Below are 19,125 nucleotides of genomic sequence, written 5' to 3' on the forward strand. Positions count from 1 at the left end.
CCGCGCGGGCAGGCGGGAACCCGAGTCCTCTGCGCCGCGGGGGCGTGGCTGGGGGGCGTGGCGCTGGGGGCGTGGCTGGGGGCGGTGCACTCCGAGTCCGCTAGCCGGCCGAGGTCCTAGCGGAAGCCCTCGCGCCCGGAAGCCCCCACGCTCGGTCCCGAGATGTCTGCCAGCAAGCGGGTGGCGAAGGTAAGGAGGTCGGGCGACCCCTCTCTCACGGCTCCTCTCGCCTCCCTTGACCTGCTCCTTGCATCCCTCCCCCGGCTTTCCGAGCGCGGTTATTTGTCCCTATTACCGCCGCTTGGCCCGGAGGAGGAGCAGGTCTTCGAGGGGGGCAGGAGATGGAGTCTGAGGAAGCGGGGGCGTATGGAGCGGAGCTGTCCCTGGCGCCCTGGGCTGCGCTGGGGATGCGGATGGTTCCTCCCGAATTGGTTTCGGTTTCTTTTCTCCTGCAAGAAACTTGTGATAATAATTGCTTGCTTGTCACTGAGGTGCTGGAAAGGTTCCAGGAGCCAGGCTCTCTGCTGGAGTGGAGGGGTTTAGGGACAGAGATAACCAGAACAAGGTCTTTGCCTTGGAGTAGCTCATGCCCCGCCCTTAATTGGGTACCTATGTTTCTAGAGTCCCGACCAGTATGGGGTGTTGAGTAGGAATCGGGAACAAAGTTCCCTGGGTATTCTCGGGGGGGAAAGATGCCAAGGCGCAGCTGGCAGGTGTCCCGGAGTAGGTGGTGCGCACTCATTCCTTCTACAAATGTTGTCGAATGCCTGTTATGTGCTGGCTCCTGTTCTAGGAAGTAGGGAAGCAGAGATGAGCAAAAATCCCCCCTCCCTTTGAGCTTTCTTTCCAGTTAGGGACACAATTTGAAATGAGGTCTGGAAGGATGGGAAGGGTCAAATTCCCCAGGATATGGGAAAACCCAGGGTGTTTGAAGGGGTGTAGCCAGGAGGTGGGCACAGGTGGGGAAGTAAGAGAGGTCAGGTGAAATGGGTCTGACATGCCCCAGACTTTGACTCTCTTGGAAGTGCCCTTCCAGTATGCAGAGTGGGAGCAGGGTTAAGGGGGTGAAGAGGGCTGCTTTCTCCTCTCCACCTTTGAGAGTTAGAGAGTCTCAGGTTGGAACACAGAGCAGGCTCAATCCAGAAAAACTGAAATCCGGAGGTTGGCAACAAAGTGGGGCAAAGGGTCTTTCTAGCCAAGTGGGAAAGAACTAGGAGCCGGTATTTATCACACTGGCACCACTAAGTGCCTGGCCATTTACGTTAGCTCATCAGATTCTCACAGCAACCCTGTGAGAGAAGCCGTATACCCCCATTTTACAGATGAGGAAGTGGAGGCTCAGAGAGAATAACTCGATTGTTCAGGGTCACCCAGTAAGGAGTGATGGGACTGGGATAGGAGTCCAGGTTGGTAGGGCTCCAACCTGCACCCCCTTCCAGTGGCCTCTTTACTTTTATTTTCTATTTCTCTGAGTCAGGTGATTTCCTAATAGGCCTCAAGAAAGAGCTGAGTGTCCTAGGTTGGGTTTCACATCCTCAGGCTTGCAGAATCTTTTGGCAGAACTCATTTATAACAGAAAAGTCCCAAGGGGCACCTGGGTGGCTCAGTTGGTCGAGCATCCAACTTTGGCTCAGGTCACGATCTCGCGGTTCGTGAGTTTGAGCCTGATGTCAGGCTCTTTGCCGACAGCTCAGAGCCTGGATCCTGCTTTGGATTCTGTGTCTCCCTCTCTCTCTGCTCCTCCCCCACTCATGCTCTGTCTCTGTCTCTCAAAAATAAATAAACATTTAAAAATTAAAAAAAAAAGAAATGAAATGTCCCAAATGATCTCAGTTATAGTAAAGTCAGGAAAGTGTCCATTCCACAGCTTCTCTATTTGACCTAGAACTTCATTCTTGCCAATAGATGATACTGGAGCTAGGATTCATGGTAGCAAATATGGAGTGAAAAATAAATGAGGGGTCAGAAGTGCCTGAGTGGCTCAGTTGGTTAAGCACCTGACTTTGGCTTAGGTCATAATCTCAGGGCTCGTGAGTTTGAGCCCTATGTCAAGCTCTGTGCTGACAGCTCAGAGCCTGGAGCCTGCTTCAGAGTCTGTATCTCCCTCACTCTCTGCCCCTTCCCCTGCTTGCACTCTGTCTCACTCTCAAAAATAAGTAAACATTAAAAAAAAATTTAATATAATAAGTGAGGGATCAGAGACTCTGTGCAGAAGGCACAAGAAGCAGTTTTTTGTTATGAATAGAGAGTATGGGCTAGCTAAGAGATAGGAGATGGGGCCAGGGTTGTGTTTATGTGTTGGGGGTTCAGAGAAAGTTCACGTGGTCCACAGTATGAAAAGCCCCTCCCAAACTGTGAACTGGTTTTGAGCCACCTTTGTTTATACCACAGTTTCCCAGCCTCGTTACTGTTGACATCTGGGGCTGGCTAATTCTTTGTAAGATGTTTGTCGGCATCCCTGGCCTCAACCCACTAGATGCTGGCATCACTCCCCCAATGTGTGACAACCAGAAATGTTCTAGGGGTGCCTGGTGGCTCAGTCGGTTAAGCGTTCTGACTCTTGATCTCAGCTCAGGTCTTTTTTTTTTTTTTTTTTTTTTTAAATTTATTTTTAAGAGAGAGAGAGTGCACAAGTGCACATGTGCATGAGCGGGGGAGGGGCAGGAGAGGGGGAGAGAGAGAATCCCAAGCAGGCTCTGCGATGCCAACACAGAGCCTGACCGGGGGCTCCATCCCATGAACCATCAGATCATGGCCCCAACCAAAATCAAGAGTCAGATGCTTAACTGACTGAGCCACCCAGGTGCCTCATCAGCTCAGGTCTTGAGCTCAGAGTCATGAGTTCAAGCCCTGCATTGGGCTCTGCACTGGCTATGAAGCCTAATTTAAAAAAAAAAAAAAAAAAAGGCCTAGGCATTGCCTAGTGTCCGCTGGGGGTGTGGGGTCAAACTGCCCCCAAGTTGACAACCAATGGTTTATACCCATTTGCTGTTCCAGAGGTATATGTCCTTGCCCTTGAATGTCTTCTTATCTGTTATTGTTACTGTTTTGTTTTCAAAGAAAAAAAAAAGTCTGTTGACCCCCGAAGAGGAGACGGGTTCCTTGGTCGATGTGTTTGAGAAGTTCTGCATGCTGTGGGCGCACAGCTTGGAGATTTGTGATGCACAATAGCACATTGAAGGCTCTGGGAAGTCCTGCAGTAAAGGAATCTGTTTAGCTTTGTGCTTTCCGATGTACTTGACCGTGGATTCCTTTTCCATCAATAACTATTGAGCTTGCATGGAACACACTGTATCTTTGCTCTGACCCGGCCTCTGCCTTGGTGCCTGTCCCCTTCCCTGCATGGCCTGGCACAGTGGCGCCCTCTGCGAAACCTTCCTGCTCCCCTGTCCTCTTCCCTATTATGTGTCCATACCCGTTATTCACATAGTCACATTCACCTTTCTGCCATCACTCCAGCAAAGTTCTTGAGGGCTGGGCCCTTCTTACTCAAGTGTCGCTAGAGGATGCTCCGTAAAGGGCTGTAGGGAGAATCCGCTGATGTCTGGGTATCTGGGCTACCTCTCTAGGGGACGGGGTGAGTCACTCCTTGTCCCCTTGTTTCTCTGCGTGATGTGTTTCTCTGCTGCAGTCTGTCTGAACCGTCTTCCTTCCCCAGGCCTGGTCTGGAGGACTTTGTCTTTGCTGTCCACTCTGAGCACTATAAGGGCCTGTCGTCATGCCAGACACGCAGTGCATGCTGTGAGGAGGGAGGGAGGGAGGGAGGGAGAGAGTTAGGCCCTTTCAGGAAGACAGCAAGATGACAGAGGTCAGGTGGTATCTTGGTTTCAGGAGGAAAGGCTCTGAAGAGAGTTTACTCCCAAGTGGTAATATCTGGAAGCAGCGATCTGCACCTTCCTCCCACCCAGTACCTCCAGAGCTTGGTGAGCCTGAAGTCGGATAAGTCACTTAAAGCACATAGCGCTGTGCCTGACACATTCTGAGAGCTCAGTAGTTGAGGGCTCTGACTTCGCCGGCTTCTGCCCCTGAGGGTGTCCTTTTTGAAACTTGGGACAGCTCGCTGCTGGGACAGGGAGGTGGGGGGCTGAAGTAGGGGAGACCGGCAAGCTGCTCACTGATGCATCCCCTGCAGGAGCTGGAGAGTCTCCAGGCAAAGCTTCCCCGGTACCTACGGAACCTGTTCAGCCATGATGCCGATGTCCTGGTGTGGCACGCCCTCCTCCTGCCTGTGAGTGTCGCCGGGGATCATGGCCTTTGATTAGGGTGACAGGCCAAAGCCATGGGCAGGGAGGCTGAGGACTGGGTGAGAACTTTCCCTGTCGTGGAGTCCTTTTTGTAACTGGAGGTCAGTCGTTGGTAGATGAGGTCTCTGGACTGATTGCTTCTGAGGTCAGAGCAGACCGATGAAGAGGTTAAAAGATTTTTGGATCTGGTAGGAGAGCCTGTCCTCAAACCCGTAGGACCAGCCCACCCGGTGACAACCCGTCACCAAGCCCACCAAGAAGCTACAACAGACAAACAGCATCAAAAGAAGAAAGAAAAGATCTTTTGGACCTTTGTCGGAGGCTGGGGATAAAGTTCCTGTTCGTAGTTGGTAGAATTTGCTCCTTCAGACCCAAAATGTATTTTGTTTTCTTTTAAAGGTCATATTCCTGGGGTGCCGGGGTGGCTCAGTTGGTTGAGTGTCCAACTCTTGATTTCGGCTCAGGGCATGATCTCACGGTTTGTGGGTTTGAGCCTCACACAGGACTCTCTGCTGACAGTGCGGAGCCTGCTTGGGCTTCTCTATCTCTCCCTCTCTCTCTGCCCCTCCTCTACGCATACTCTCTACCTCCAAATAAATAAGTAAATTAAAAAAAAATTAATGTTTTTTTTAAATTGATAGTCTTTTTAAAAAATTTTGTTTAATGCGTATTTATTTTTGAGAGAGGGAGAGAGAGCATGAGTGGGGGAGGAGGAGAGAGAGACACAGAATCCGAAGCAGCCTCCAGGCTCTGAGCTTCAGCACGGAGCCCAATGCGGGGCTCGAACTCACAAACCACGAGATCATGACCTGAGCCAAAGTTGGATGCTTAACCAACTGAGCCACCCAGGCGTCCCCCAGAAATAAATTTAAAGATCATATTTCAGACAACTATTTCTTTTTTATTCTAGCGTAGTTAACCTACAGTGGTATATTAGTTCCAGGTGTACAATAATATAATGATAGGACAACTGTTGTTACATATGGCGACGTAGATAACTCATCTTTACCATTCTGATTTGTCTCCATTTATTAGATCTCTCTCAGTAAAATCTCCCCCTGAAAATAATATTCTAGTGGACCAATCTGCGTGCAGGATTTCTCTTTTATTATTAATAGACTGAAGATCTTTTCTGTGGGAGAGTCATTATACACCTTTAATTACATGGACATAAAAATTAAAACAGTAAAACTTGTCATTAGCTCTTTGGAAGATAAAAAGAACCATTCATTTGATTATTTAGGATTTGGTCTTTTTACTGACAATGCAATGGCCTGGATTGTGCCCTCTTCTCTTTCAGCCGGCCTTTAGTCCTGAAAAATAGGGAAAGGCTTGACTCGGGGCAACATACGAACCTCGGTCGTGTCCAGTGGGCTGCTGGTTGAAGCAATCCGTTTACCTGGCTTGGAGTGAGGACAGCTGCTCTGGGCCTCAGGGGCCAGAGGAAGAAGGTGCTAGAAGGTGCTCCAGGGACTGATTAGATGCCCCAGGGAGGCTAGCTCTGAGGTGGATGAGAGTAAAGGTGGAGGAGCGGGTGAGAAGGCAGAAGGTGGGCGACAGGGACACCTGGGGGACGTCACATTTCAGAGAATACTGTGAAATCACAGTCAGCAAGACCAAGGTGGGGCGTCTTCTGGTCTGAGCACAATTCCAGCGTGTGGAGGGGTGTCTCTGCCCCACCTCCAAGCAATTCTTAGGACACCAGCTGGGTGTCCTACTACTAAAAACAATATTTTTAGAATTTTTAAAATGTTTTATTTATTTTTGAGAGAGAGAGAGACAGATTATGAGCAGGGGAGGGGCAGAGAGAGAGGGAGACAGAAGCACGGAGCCCAATACGGGGCTCGAACCTGTGAACCACGAGATCATGACCTGAGCCGAAATTGGACGCTTCACCAACTGAGCCACCCAGGCGCCCTCCCAAAATCATGTTTTAATGCTTATTTATTTAGAGAGAGGCAGAGAGTGCGAACAGGGGAGGAGCAGAGAGAGAAGGAGAGAGAGAATCCCAAGCAAGTCCCGCACTGCAAGCACAGAACCCAACTTGGAGCTTGAACCCACCAACCATGAGATCATGACCTGAGCTGAAATCAAGAGTCGGACGCTTAACCAGCTGAGCCACCCAGGTGCCCCTGGATGTCCTGTGTCCTACTATTTAACTCACTTGTGACTCCATCTACCCTGGAGATAGCATCGGATCCCACAGATTAAAGCCTGGGTTCCACATGACTGTCCCTTTTACACACCCTCCCCCTCCTCCCGTCAGATGTCAGTCCCAAGTCCCGGTTGCTTCTGACTGAATGGTTATAAATCAGAGGCTCCCATGACCCCTTCTTCAGGCTCACTTAATTTGCTAGGGCGGCTCACAGAACTCAGAAGCATTTTACTTGCTAGATTGCCAGTGCAAGATGGGGGAAGGGCGCGGGGCTTCCGTGCCCTCTCTGGACACGCCATCTCCCCAAGCCAACACGCGTTCACCAGCCCAGAAGCTCTCTGAACCCTGCCCTTCTGGGTTTTCACAGAGGCTTTATTACATAAGCATGGTTGATTAAATCTTTGGCCTTTGGTGACTGAACTCTAGCCCTTCTCCCCTCCAACCCTCTAACCCCCTGGTTGGTTCCCCCTGACTATAGCCCCCCTCCTTAGGTGCTTCCAAAGCCACCTCATTAACATAACAAAAGACATTTTCGTCACTCTCAACACTTGGGATTGGGGGACCAAAGGCTGATGCAGAACAGCCAGCTGAGGGGGCCCAGAGGTGCCTGATGAAGCCGTAAAGGAGGAATGGTTGGAGGGCAGGGGAAGGAGAACCCAGACAGGTCTGTGGGATGAGCTGACAGATTGTCCCTTAAAAGCTCAGTCTCCGTATACATGCTCACCAAGGTGGCCCCACCTGTCACCTCTTATCACGGAAGCTGACAGCGGGATGAGCTTTTGAAAGCTAATAGTAAGAGTTGCCATTCATTACCCACTGTGGACCGAGCCCTGTTTCCAGGGCATTGCCTGAGCAGTCGTACTGAGCCCTCTCAACCGCTCCGTGAGGAAGACTGACATCTTTTTAGGGTTGGGGAAATGGAGGCTGAGGCGGTTGAGTAACTTGTCACACAGAAGGTCACACAGAATAAGGTGGCAGGATACTGACTTTTCTATGATTTACTAATGGCTAAAATAGGGTCACTTTTGAGATTGGAAAAAAAAATTCTAGGGCTCTTAGGATATTGATGCAGAACAAAATAAGTTTATGATTAGCTTCCAATTATCAGTGCTGCCAAAATGACATAATAGTAGTATAATATAATAGTATTAATATAATATAATATATAATATAATATATAATATAATTATATAATTATAATATAATATAATATAATTAATATAATATAATATAATAGTAGATGCTGGTAGTGGTGAGTTTTCATAATACTTTTATCCAATGGCAGTTTTGTTGAGACTAAAGTTCAATTCTCCACAGCTTCAGCAAAGAAGCCCCCTTCCAGTGAGACAGTTAGCCAACACCTATAAAACACCAACTCTTCTCTAAGCACTTAGCAATGAATTTTTTTTGCAAAAAAAAAGAATAAGGTGGCAGAGCTGGAAGAATAGCCGAGTGCTTTTTTTAAGCCCCAAACTCAGGGGCACCTGGGTGGCTCAGTTGGCTAAGTACCTGACTCTTGATCTCGGCTTGGGTCATGATCTCACAGTTGGTGAGATCGAGCCTCACATGGGGGTCTGCGCTGACAGTGGGGAGCCTGCTTGGGATTCTCTCTCTCTCTCTCTCTCTCCTCTCTCTCTGACTTTCGCTCTCTCTCTCTCAAATAAAGTAAACTTAAAATAATGAAAAATAAACCGAAAGCTTAGAAGGAAATCAGACTTTCTCAGCTGACCCTAAGGTATAGTATGAAAGCCCTCGGGGTGGCCCAGCTTCTTCATTTTACAGATGAGGATCCCGATTCCTGGAGGAGCTCAAAGCCACATGGTGGGCTTGAGGCAGAGCTGGGGTGGGCTCCCAGGGCCGTCAAGTCCAAGGCTCCTCTGTTAAGACCCAGGAAGCCCAGCATGCAACCCTGCAGACAGGACACATGGACATTCTCCCATCCTTTTCTGAGGCCTCATGCTCGGCTCTGTCTCCACTGCACAGGCCTTGGTCTCTTATCATCAAGAATGAAAAGCTGAGCCATTTTCCTTCCCTGCCCTATACAGTTGCCCCATCTCTTATCTCAGACACACCCAAGACCCCTATGGCTCCCCTTTGCCCTCTGCTAACTAAGAGGAGTTCTCTTAAGACTTTGACTGCAGGCTTACATCCATATGTCCTTGTCCTGTCTTCTCAGTAACGAAGGCTCTGAAAGGATCTGGAGCTTTGGAAGCAGCCGGAAGCCCCTGGACTCTGTGCTGGGGTCACCCGAGTTCTGGGGCTCCCCCCTTCTAGGGGTGTAGACTAGTGCTCACATGTGGAGACATAGAGTTGGCAATTCTGGGTTCCCCTCCAGCACTCCACTGGGGCCCTGGGCAAGTTACAAGACATTGAACTTGGGCTTCCTCATCTGAAAATGTAGATGCTAATAGTGGGGAGTTTTCATAATACCTACTGTATTACCTACTGACACACAGATAGTGCTTTCCATGTGCTGTTCTAAGCCCTTAACATAAATTAACTCATTTAGTTCTCACATAAGCTGTATGAAGAAGCCTATTATTGTCATAGGGAAGCACAGAGGTTAAGTTACTTGCCTAAGGTCACACAGCTAGAGTGGCAGAGCCAATATTCATACCGTGGCTCCGAAGTCCATGGAACCCCTGCCCTCTGTTGCATGGACTAATATTTGTCAAGCTCTTAACACAAGGTGGCACAGAATAGGCACCCAGGAAAGTTTTTCAGGTTGCTCGAAGTCTGGAGGGTCTTCTACTGGCCCCTGGCTACCCCTAACCCCCAGTCACCCCAGCCCCTGAGTTCTTTCTTTCTGTAAAATTTTTTTATTATGGTAAAGTACACAATAACAATATTTACCCTTTTCATGTTTACAGTTCAGGGGCACTAACCCCATTGCATTGTTGTGCAACTGTCCCCATCACCCACCTCCAGAACGTTTTCATCTTCCCCTTCCGAAACTCTGTACCCATGAAACACTGACTCCCCATTCCCTCTCCCCCTCATTTCCTATTTTATGGCTGTGAATCTGACTATTCTGGGTACCTCACGTAAGTGGAGTCATACAGTATTTGTTCTTTTTTCTCTAGCTTGTTTCACTTAGCATAATGTCTTCAAAGTTCATCCATGTTGGGGCACACGTCAGAATTTCATTCCTTTTTAAGGGTAAATAATATTCCCTTGTACATGTATGCCACATTTTGTTTCTGCATTCATCCATCAGTGAGTATTTGGGTTGTTAGCATGGATCCCGTGCTAATTCTGTGTTTGGATTTTTTTTTTAATTTTTTAATCTATTTGAGAGAGAAAGACAGAGCATGAGGAGGGGAGGGACAGAGAGAGAGGGAGACACAGGATCCAAAGCAGGCTGCAGGCTCTGAGCTGTCAACAGAGCCCGACTCGGGGCTCGAACCCACGAACCATGAGATCATGACCTGAGCCGAAGTCGGATGCTTAACCGACTGAGCCACCCAGGCGCCCCCTCTATGTTTAGATTTTTGAGGAATTGCCATACGTTTTTCCACAGTGGCTGCACCATTTTACGTTCCCAAGCCCCTGACTTCTTATGATCCCCTCATTTTCTCCATTCCGCCCCCCCCAGTAATGATTTCTCCCATGCTTCATTCTTCTATTGCATTCTTCTTTTGCAACATGAAGACGTTGAAGCCGAGATGGCCATTTGTGGCATCATGGACGGACCTTGAAGGCATTATGCTAAGTGAAATGAGTCAGGCAGAGAAAGACAAATTCTCCATGAACTCATCTATAGATGGAATTTTTAAAAGTTTATTTATTTGTTTATTTTTTTTAACGTTTATTAATTTTTGAGACAGAGAGAGGCAGAGCATGAACAGGGGAGGGGCAGAGAGAGAGGGAGACACAGAATCCGAAACAGGCTCCAGGTTCCGAACCATCAGCACAGAGCCCGACGCGGGGCTCGAACTCAAGGACCGTGAGATCATGACCTGAGCCGAAGTCAGACGCTTAACTGACCGAGCCACCCAGGCGCCCCTGTTTGTTTGTTTAGAGAGCAGGGGAAGGGCAGAGAGAGAGGGAGAGAGAGAGAGAGAGAGAGAGAGAGAGAGAGAGAGAATCCCAAACAGGCTCTGCACTGTCAGCACAGAGCAGGATGCAGGGCTCAAACTCATGAACCATGCAGTCATGACCTGAGGCGAAACCAAGAGTTGGATGCTTAACCGACTGAGCCACCCGGGCGCCCCATCTTTTCTTTTTAATTGTATCTGTGTGAGAAGACGGACGTTCGCTGAGCCCATGGTGGTAGTCATTTTACCATCCACTTACACCATCATGTTTGTCAATTCTTTTTCAATAGAAATGGACAGAAATTAATTATCCATTGAAAAAAAAAAAAAGCTGAGATGGTCCTAGTCAAATGTGACCCCGTTTTCGAACGAGGAAGCTGAGGCCCAAAGGTGGGAGGTGGCTGGCCCACAGTTGTCGCACAGAAAGAGCCAGGGTGGGACTTTTGTGACTCCCAGGCCAGTGTTCTTTTGTGACTCCACTAATCCGCGGCTCAGTTGCCCAGTGAGTCCAGGAGCCACCCGTGTCCGTTCATGGTCCCACCTGGGCGTGCCACAGAGGACTCCTCGGAGTCCAGGGGCGAGGCCGGGAGAGGGGCCGCCAGACCAAGGCCCCGGGAGGGAAACAGGCTTTTCAGAGCAGACGTGTGCTGGAACAGAGCTTCACCCCTTCTCTTGCGCAGGAGGAGCCACCCTACAACCTCAAGGCTTTCCACCTGCGCATCAACTTCCCTGAGGACTATCCGTTCAAGCCCCCTACGGTGACATTCACCACCAGGATCTACCACCCCAACGTGGGCCACAATGGAGAGGTTTGCCTGCCCATCATCAGCAAGGAGAACTGGAGTCCTTACACCAAGACCTGCCAAGGTGGGGCTGGGCCTCGCCTAACAGGAGGGTCTGATCCTGGAGGAGAGGTGATGGGACTGATTTTGAATCAGAAAACGCCCCAAAGAGGGGAGATAAAAATGGTGGGTCTCAGCTGAGCCTGTCTTCGGATAGAAGGGATGCGTCCTGAGATCCTGGGCCTGCTGACCTGGTCCTGCCTCGGCTTTCTACCTGGGCAGGTGGGACGGAGCAGCGTGGCCACGGGTCTGGGAGGGACGGGCTCTGTTGCTCTGTCTGCGGACCTTGCCGAGGTCTGCTCCTTCGCAGGCTCAGAGCCCGAAATGACAGTTGAGGGGATTGGCCCAGTAATGGCAGTACGTGTGGATTAAATGCTTTCTGCCCTGTGCTAGGAGCTTCACACACCACCTTCATCCAGTCCCCCAGCAGCCCCGTACAGAGTGTTCTCATTGCCCATTGCACAGATGAGCACAGTGAGGCCTGTGGTAAGTGAAGCACTGGCCTTTGCTCGTCCCGCTGTCAGGTGGCAGAGCTGGGACTCACAGCCGGGCTCGGCTGACTCTAGACCAGCACTACCCTGCAGAACTTTCTATAGTGATGGAAATGATCCGTGGCTGCCCTGTCCACTTCCCTAGCCTCTGTGACAGGTGGCGATGGAGCACCTGAAGTGTGGTCCTGCGACTGATGTGAATTCCTGATTGCAGTTCATTTTTAATTCCTTTCAATTTAGAGATCTGCATGTGGCTAGTGGCTACCATATTGGACAGTGCATTTCTATAGAGTCTGTGAACGTCATCGGTGCGTGAACCAACTCAGGAATTTTTTTTTTTTCGTGTTTATTTAAAATTTTTTTTAACATTTATTCATTTTTGAGAGACAGAAACAGAACATGAGTGGGGGAGGGGCAGAGGGAGAGGGAGACACAGAATCTGAAGCAGGCTCCAGGCTCTGAGCTGTCAGCACAGAGCCCGACGTGGGGCTCGAACCCACGAACCGTGAGATCACAGCCAGAGCCGAAGTTGGACGGTTAACCAACTGAGCCACTCAGGTGCCTCTGGACCAGCTCAGGAGTTCTTAGCCTTAGAAACAAGGTCCCGGGGGGGACGGGGGGGGGGGGACGGGGAGGAGGAGTGGTCCTTGGGTGAGCTTCAGGGGGTCTGTGCAGCACTCTTAACTTAGAACTTCATGTTGGCGTGTATTCACACCTGCATGTGCCTCGAGAGATGGCCCACCGCCTTCTCCTGGTTCCCAGAGCCATCCGTGAAAGGTTAGGAGCCACGGGGCAATAGCACTTTATAGTCTGGAGCCTCAGAACCCCTTTTCCCAAATAAAAGTTGATTTATTTGGAATCCTTTAAAAAAATTTTTTTTTTATTTCATTTATTTTGAGAGAGAAAGAGAGCAAGCAGAGGAGAGGCAGAGAGAGAGGGAGAGAGAGAATCCCAAGCGGGCGACGTACTGTCAGCGTGGAGCCCGACTTAGGGCTATTTGGAATCTTAATATCAAACAGAAAAACAGGGCGGCTCTTGTTGGAAACAGAAACCCCATTTATCTCATTGACCCCCACGATGAGACGTTTCTATGAAGCCATGGAACATGGTTTGAAAAGCACTGACATAGCCAGACAGGGCTTTGGGCACCGTCAGTGAGGAATGAGGGGCTTTTAACTTGGTTGTAATGTCATCATCCTAAGAAGTCGACCTCCTTGGGGTCCCCCACAGACTGAGCGTGGAGGTGCCAGGGGATCTGGGAGGGGGCTGCCATCGCCTCCTTCCCAGGATTTTTCTCTCCATCCTGATGTCCTGACCTGGCTTCTCTCCCCAGTCTTGGAGGCCCTCAATGTGCTGGTGAACAGACCAGACCTGGGGCAGCCAGTCCGGTTGGAGCTCGCAGACCTACTGAAGCAAGATCCGGAGCTGTTCCACAGGGAGGCCAGGGAGTTCACCCTCAAGTATGGAGTCGACCGGCCCTCCTAACTGGTTCTGACCCCTCTCTTTGCCGGATCCTCTCTGTGTGACGGGCGGACATTTCATGGAAGCTGTGGGGGGCCGGGGGGGGGGTGCGGCCGGAGCCTCCTGTCATTTGTTGCATGTTTTCCTTCTTAAGTAGCTAGTCATTAGCCTGTGTGTGTGTGTGAGCGTGTGTGTGTGTGTGTGTGGCATGGACCCATTCCCACGTTCACCTGGCCACAGTGTGCTTTTCCTGCTCTTTCTCTGCCCCAGAGGCAGACGAGTTCACGTTTGTGCAATTACAGGCCAGCTCTCCAGGGCTCCGTGCTCTCACAGACACAGGTTGCCTTCAGGCCAGCTGGCAGGAAATGAACCTAGGAGCCGCCTCGCATCCCCCTAGGGCCCAGGCAGAGGGGCAGAGGGGATGTGAGGAGTATGGGGGGGGGGCAGGGCACTTGGAGAGAGTCATATTTACACTTGAGTGATTTGTTTATTATTTGAAGTCAGCCAGACTGCTAATAGGTACTTCATGTCTAGATTTATGCGCGAAACCTTTCCTTTTCCCCTGATGAGTCATGAAGTGAAGAATCTAATCTCTATCCAGAAATCTATGTGGTTTTTTTTATAGTGTGATATTTTTTAATGTTTATTTTTGAGAGGCGGGGAGGGGCAGAGGGAGAAGGTGACAGAGATCTGAGGCTCTGTGCTGACAGCAGAGAGCCCGAAGTGGGGCTTTGAACTCACAAACTGTGACATCGTGAGCTGGCCCGAAGTCAGGCGCTTGACTGACTGAGCCGCCCAGGCGTCCCTCAGGCGTCCCTGACTATATGGTTTGTGTTTTTAAAATTTTTTAAATTTGAGACAGAGAGAGGGTGAGAGAGAGAATGGAGGAGGTGCAGAGAGAGAGGAGGGACAGAGGATCTGAAGCGGGCTCTGCATGGACAGCAGAGAGCCCGATGCAGGGCTTGAACTCACGAACTGCAAGATCACAACCTGAACCAAAGTCGGATGCTCAGCCGACTGAGCCACTCAGGCGCCCCACATGCAATCCCATTAGGTTACCAGTTTCTGGGGGCCAGGCTTCAGCCTGGGAGGAAGCCCTCCAGCTTCCAGTCCGGGATGACCACAGAGACCATCTGTTTGTCCGGCCATTAAAGTCACAGATGAATTTGGAGACCGGCTGAGTGTTTATTGAGAGGATGGTGTGGTTTCCTCAGGAGAAGGTGAGGCGGAGGGTCAGCTCCATCTACGCAAAGGTGTGGCCCTGTTCCCCAGAACTGGTGGTTCTCTGGGCTTCGAGTAACCCCAAACACTGTGGGCAAAGCTGGCCATGAGGGACTAGGCTGTCAATATGCCCCCACTTTACAGATGAGGCAACTGAGGCCCAGAGTGCTTCAGTGGGTTCCCGGGTCCGCTCTGCCAATCAGGGCAGAGTCCACACCTCCTGCCGCAGTGCCAAACCGGCTGGATTTCGTTTGTGTTTTTCACAAGCTGTTCTCATCCACACACAAAGCTCCAAAAGACTGATAGAGCCAGACAGGATTGTCAGCAGGAAATTATAAGCAGCTCAGGGGGTGCATCTCTAATGAGCAATAGAAAAAACAAAGCCAAGCCAAAACTTCAGCCCAAGCCGAAGGGATTAACTTAACCCGGAGGAAGGACTTTCAGGGGCCAGTGGTTCTAGGCTGTGGGAAAACCACCACTTTAGACACAAATGTAGGGTATCTTTGAGTTGAGGGAATCGCCCCAGGCCCCACTAACCTAGTTTGAGGTTTCCAGAGAATCTTCTAGCACCTGTTCTGGAATTCCCTAATTTGGGAGAAGTGTGGAAAGAGGGAAGAGAATCGGGAAAAACACCACCGATGGCTCAAAACATACGAATGCATTTACTTTCGGCCTCACTTATCGAACACTTGATGTGACAGGCACCGGGCAAAGCTTTCCGTTCATTTTATCGTCTCGTTTAACCCTCCCAACAGGTCCACGAGGTGTGACTGTTCAGATGGTAAACTGAGGCTCAGAGAGGTTAACTCACTGGTCCAAGGTCACACAGCTGCTTAGTGGTGGGACCCAGGCCCTCGTACTTTCCCGAACGGTGTTGTGGTTGTTGAGAAGTCGTGTCCGGTGAGGAAGCCCGGCGGCTGGGCTTCATTACCCCAGAGTGAGCGAGGTTCCTGGGCAGGGGGTGTAGGGTGCACTGAAGGGCCAGACAGGATTTTACAAAAGTACCTTTAATGCGTTTAAGACTGGTGCCACCTGCCCTCGCTTGAGCCCCAGCTCCGGCGGCCTCGGGGGGCCGTGGCCGGTCAGCCGGGCGTCCTGCCCCTCTCCGCCTGCAGCGCCGGTCACCTCCTCATTTCTTCTTGGTCTTCACCAGTCCCTTCTGCACCAGGCTGCGATACAGCTCCTGGATGTAGGTGTAGACGCACTTGGAGTCGGGCACCGCCAGCCGCACCATGTCATCCACCTCCAGCAGCTGGGCACAGTCGGCCAGTTTCCTGAGGGGCAGGGGTGGGGGGTGGTGAGGAGCAGAGCCAAGCCGAAGGATGTGGGGGGCAGGGGAAAAGGGGGGCAGCCCAGCAAGGGTGAAACCCACAGAACTGTGTGTGTTGGAGCGGGGAGGTCGTCTCAGCCGGCCGTCCTATTGTACAGACGAGATCACCGAGGCCCTCGCTGTCCACACTCAAACGCAGCTTGGCCTGATTCCAAAGCCCCTGTTTTCAGTGCACCGTGCATGCTTGTGTGGGAGGACCCCTGGTTTCCAGTTCTGCATGCTCGTGTGGGACCATGGAAACCTCTGGTTTCCAGTTCCGCCTTAACCCGCCCCTTCCACGTGCTGGCACACCTGTCGTCTGGGAGGCCAGGCCCCTCGGTAAGAGTTTAGAGCATGGAAGCCCAGTCCTAGCCAGAGCGCGGCTCGCATCATCTGCACCATCGCAGTCTCCATTTTCATGCAGTCTCTACGCGTTTCCTGAGGACCTACTATGTGCCGGGCACTCGCGTGGGGAATTCGGCACCGTGCAAAACCCAGACTCCCTCATTCGTGTCACTCACTGACAGTCTTGTGGCAGAAGACAGGCAGTAATCAAACATGCCACAGACAGCGCGTCGGATGGTGAGAGGTGCTACGGAGAAATAAGGCAGGGAAGGGAGATAGGGTATATCCCTATGTTAGGGGGTGTTTTTTTTAATAGGGTGCTCAGGGAAGGCTTCTTAGAGTAAATCATGGGCGTGTCTGAGGGAAGAGGATTCCAGGCAGAGGAAACAGCATGTGCAAAGGCCCTGAGGCAGGAGTGCTTCGAGTGTTTGAGGGACTGCGTGGAGTTTAGCAGCAAGTCCTCTTTTTCTAACTTCCCGGCTGCTCTTCGGGGCCACGTGCTGCTGGCTTTGCTGAAGCCGATAATCGGAGCAAACCACTGTTGGGGCCTTGGTACCACATGCCATGTACTTTATCGGGGTTTCCCCGGGAGTGGTCTCATGTACTCCCCGCCTCCATCCTCAACCAGCAGAAGAGGAGCTGGAGGCTCAGAGCATTTGGGGGATTTCCTCAAGGTCACAGTGACGCAGCTGGAATGCAACCTAAGCCTGTCCCTGGCACCCTTGCCGTGCAGCTGGGTGCGGGTCCCAGCCTGCCAACCTGCCATGGGTGCCGACTGTAGGCGAATCTGGGGGCCCGGCAGAAATCCTCTCTCGGGGCTCACGGCGGCTGGGCTGAAACCCAAGCTGGACTGGCCTGAGAGTCAGGAGGGAGGCACAGACTGGAAGATTTCCTGGAATGGGCTGTGCTCCCTGACGCCCAATGCGGTCGTGTCAGCTCTGGGGTGTGGGTCAGGGTGCTCCCCCTACGCGGGAGAAGCTTCATTCCCACAGGGCCTGGGGGGTGGGGCCGGGCTCCTCGGGCAGCACAGCTGATGGAGCCCTCTGGGGGCCGGGGCACTGCTGTTCCCCCTCATCCCAGGATTCCATGGTGATCAGGTGAGTTCTCGAACGGGGCAGTGGGAGGCGATGGCTGTGGCAGGGGCCCCCTTACTTTGCACGCCTCATCACACCAAACCCAAAGAAAAGCGAAGTCAGCCGCCAAGAGTCACAGCGCTGAGAAGGAGGGGGCAGGATTCGAGCTCGGCAGGTCGACCTCTGCATCCTCCAGCCCCGCGCATCCCCACCAACATCCTTCCCTTTTTGCTCCTGCCTGATGCTTCTTGGCAGCTCGGCATCATCACCTGATGGTTCAGTTTGCCTGCCTGCAGCTCTGGCTTGGAACCATGGCCAGGCAGCAGCAGGAGGAGGACAATGACCTGTGTCCTGCAGGCCGGGGACACATGGTTCCTGATGTTCACTCAGAGCTCTCAGTCTCGACTGGGGGGGTTCACTCCCATGTCACGGCCCTGCCACTGCCCTCCTGTATGAACTACGATGTCGAGTGACCCCACTACTGCTACCCACGCTGTAAGACTGCTGACAGGATAGAATGAGAGGGGACCCAAGGAAAGCGCTCGGCATGACACCCAGCACCTAACCACCCTCAAGTCATGGGGCTCTCATCATCATGACAGGTGCTTCTGAGCCCAGAGCAGGACGGGGTGCTCCTGACCTCCTCGGCTTCCCACCCCAGGGCACTCACTCCATCCCTTGGCAGGAAAACGTGAACCTGAAAGGGATCTTCTGGAATATCAAGGCTGATGGTTTTCCAATTGCATCCTTGGTGCCTGAGGGCCCCATACATATGCCTCAGGGAGCATCCTGGGAAGGGTGTTGGGTGCTGAGCTGGTGTGCTCCAGGAGCCCCTCCCGACCTAGAAAGGTCCCCCCTTGAGTGACGACATTGATAGACCATGAAATCGAAGACATTAGCAAGCTGATAGAGAGTGGAAAATGGTGAGGTTAATGGATTAGAAGTCCCCACGGGGCAAAAAATGTCTTGCAGTGATGGTGTTAAACCAAGTGAGTTAGAAGGGCGAGGGGTGGGGACAGGTAGAGAGCGGAATGTCTGAGACCAAGATTTTGCACGTGGTATAGTTATTGGCAGAAACTCATAACCATGAGCAGGTGGCTGAGGAAAAGAGGGACGAGCTCAAATAACCAAGAAGCCAGAGGGTTCTAATGATTCATGTTAACGGGTCATGTGGTCCAATGTCATCCAGGCTGTGGACAACTATCGTTTGGGTTAGGACATGTTTTGGGCCTTCTGTGCCCATTTGATTACATACGTGTTACAGCCATGAACGTCAAGCTCTATGAATGAGATTGTGTTTGAAGCAATGTCTAAATTTCATAAGGAAAGTGTTATTTAGTTAAAGGAAAGTTTAAAAAAAATAAAAAGTCCCCATTTAATCCGTTTTATATGTTGGGCATTCACTTAATATTTTGTGTGAGGAACCTGCTGGAAAAGAAAGACCCCATTTGAAAAGCACAGGTCAGGGGCGCCCGGATGGCTCAGTTGTTTAAGTGTCCAACTCTTGATCTCGGCTCTGGCCATGAACTCACAGCTCATGAGATAGAGCCCCACGTAGGGCTCTGTGCTGACAGCGGAGAGCCTGCTTGGGATTCTCTCTCTCCCCCTCTCTCTGTCCCTCCCCTGCTTGCGTTCTTTCTCTCTCTCTCAAAATAAATAGGGGCGCCTGGGTGGCTCAGTCGGTTAAGCGTCCGACTTCGGCTCAGGTCACGATCTCACGGTTCGTGGGGTTCGAGCCCCGTGTCGGGCTCTGTGCTGACAGCTCAGAGCCTGGAGCCTGTTTCAGATTCTGTGTCTCCCTCTCTCTGACCCTCCCCTGTTCACTCTCTGTCTCTGTCTCAAAAATAAATAAATGTTAAAAAAAAATTAAAAATAAATAAATAAACTTAAAAAATATATTGAAAGAAAGAAAGAAAGAAAGAAAGAAAGAAAGAAAGAAAGAAAGAA

At 51.1% G+C, this 19,125-nt stretch overlaps 2 protein-coding genes across 6 annotated transcripts in view; one reads left to right on the forward strand and one right to left on the reverse strand.

Moving 5' to 3' along the window:
* The first annotated feature begins 59 nt into the window (after positions 1-59).
* On the forward strand, positions 60-13,834 carry UBE2L6 (ubiquitin conjugating enzyme E2 L6). Of its 3 annotated transcripts, XM_040495104.1 has the most exons (6): positions 64-189; positions 3,061-3,070; positions 3,832-3,923; positions 4,133-4,228; positions 11,117-11,303; positions 13,103-13,834. In XM_040495104.1, the coding sequence occupies exons 1-6, from the start codon at positions 163-165 to the stop codon at positions 13,252-13,254; spliced, it is 564 nt and encodes a 187-aa protein (XP_040351038.1). In that variant the 5' UTR covers positions 64-162; the 3' UTR covers positions 13,255-13,834. The 3 variants fall into 3 exon arrangements, with proteins under 3 accessions (XP_040351040.1, XP_040351039.1, XP_040351038.1); XM_040495105.1 differs by lacking the exons at positions 3,061-3,070; positions 3,832-3,923 and having other exon boundaries at positions 63-189; XM_040495106.1 differs by lacking the exons at positions 3,061-3,070; positions 3,832-3,923; positions 4,133-4,228 and having other exon boundaries at positions 60-189.
* A 1,259-nt stretch (positions 13,835-15,093) lies between these two features.
* Positions 15,094-19,125, reverse strand: part of SMTNL1 (smoothelin like 1) — an 11,802-nt gene continuing 7,770 nt past the window's right edge. For all 3 annotated transcript variants that reach the window (XM_040495108.1, XM_040495109.1, XM_040495107.1), the window contains one exon: positions 15,094-15,725. In XM_040495108.1, the coding sequence (XP_040351042.1) occupies positions 15,581-15,725 (145 nt within the window). In that variant the 3' untranslated portion in view covers positions 15,094-15,580. The remainder of the gene's footprint in view (positions 15,726-19,125) is intronic.

The sequence above is a fragment of the Herpailurus yagouaroundi genome, unplaced genomic scaffold (genome assembly GCF_014898765.1).
Source record: "Herpailurus yagouaroundi ecotype Mexico unplaced genomic scaffold, PumYag 187, whole genome shotgun sequence".
Taxonomy (NCBI): Eukaryota; Metazoa; Chordata; class Mammalia; order Carnivora; family Felidae; genus Herpailurus; species Herpailurus yagouaroundi.

What these genes read in the sequence shown, in the direction of transcription:
- UBE2L6 (XM_040495104.1), top strand. Translation starts at nt 163, where the DNA reads ATGTCTGCCAGCAAGCGGGTGGCGAAG. An exon ending in GGCACGCCCTCCTCCTGCCT is followed by an intron (nt 4,229 to 11,116) that starts GTGAGTGTCGCC and finishes TCTCTTGCGCAG; the next exon opens with GAGGAGCCACCCTACAACCT. An exon ending in TTACACCAAGACCTGCCAAG is followed by an intron (nt 11,304 to 13,102) that starts GTGGGGCTGGGC and finishes TTCTCTCCCCAG; the next exon opens with TCTTGGAGGCCCTCAATGTG.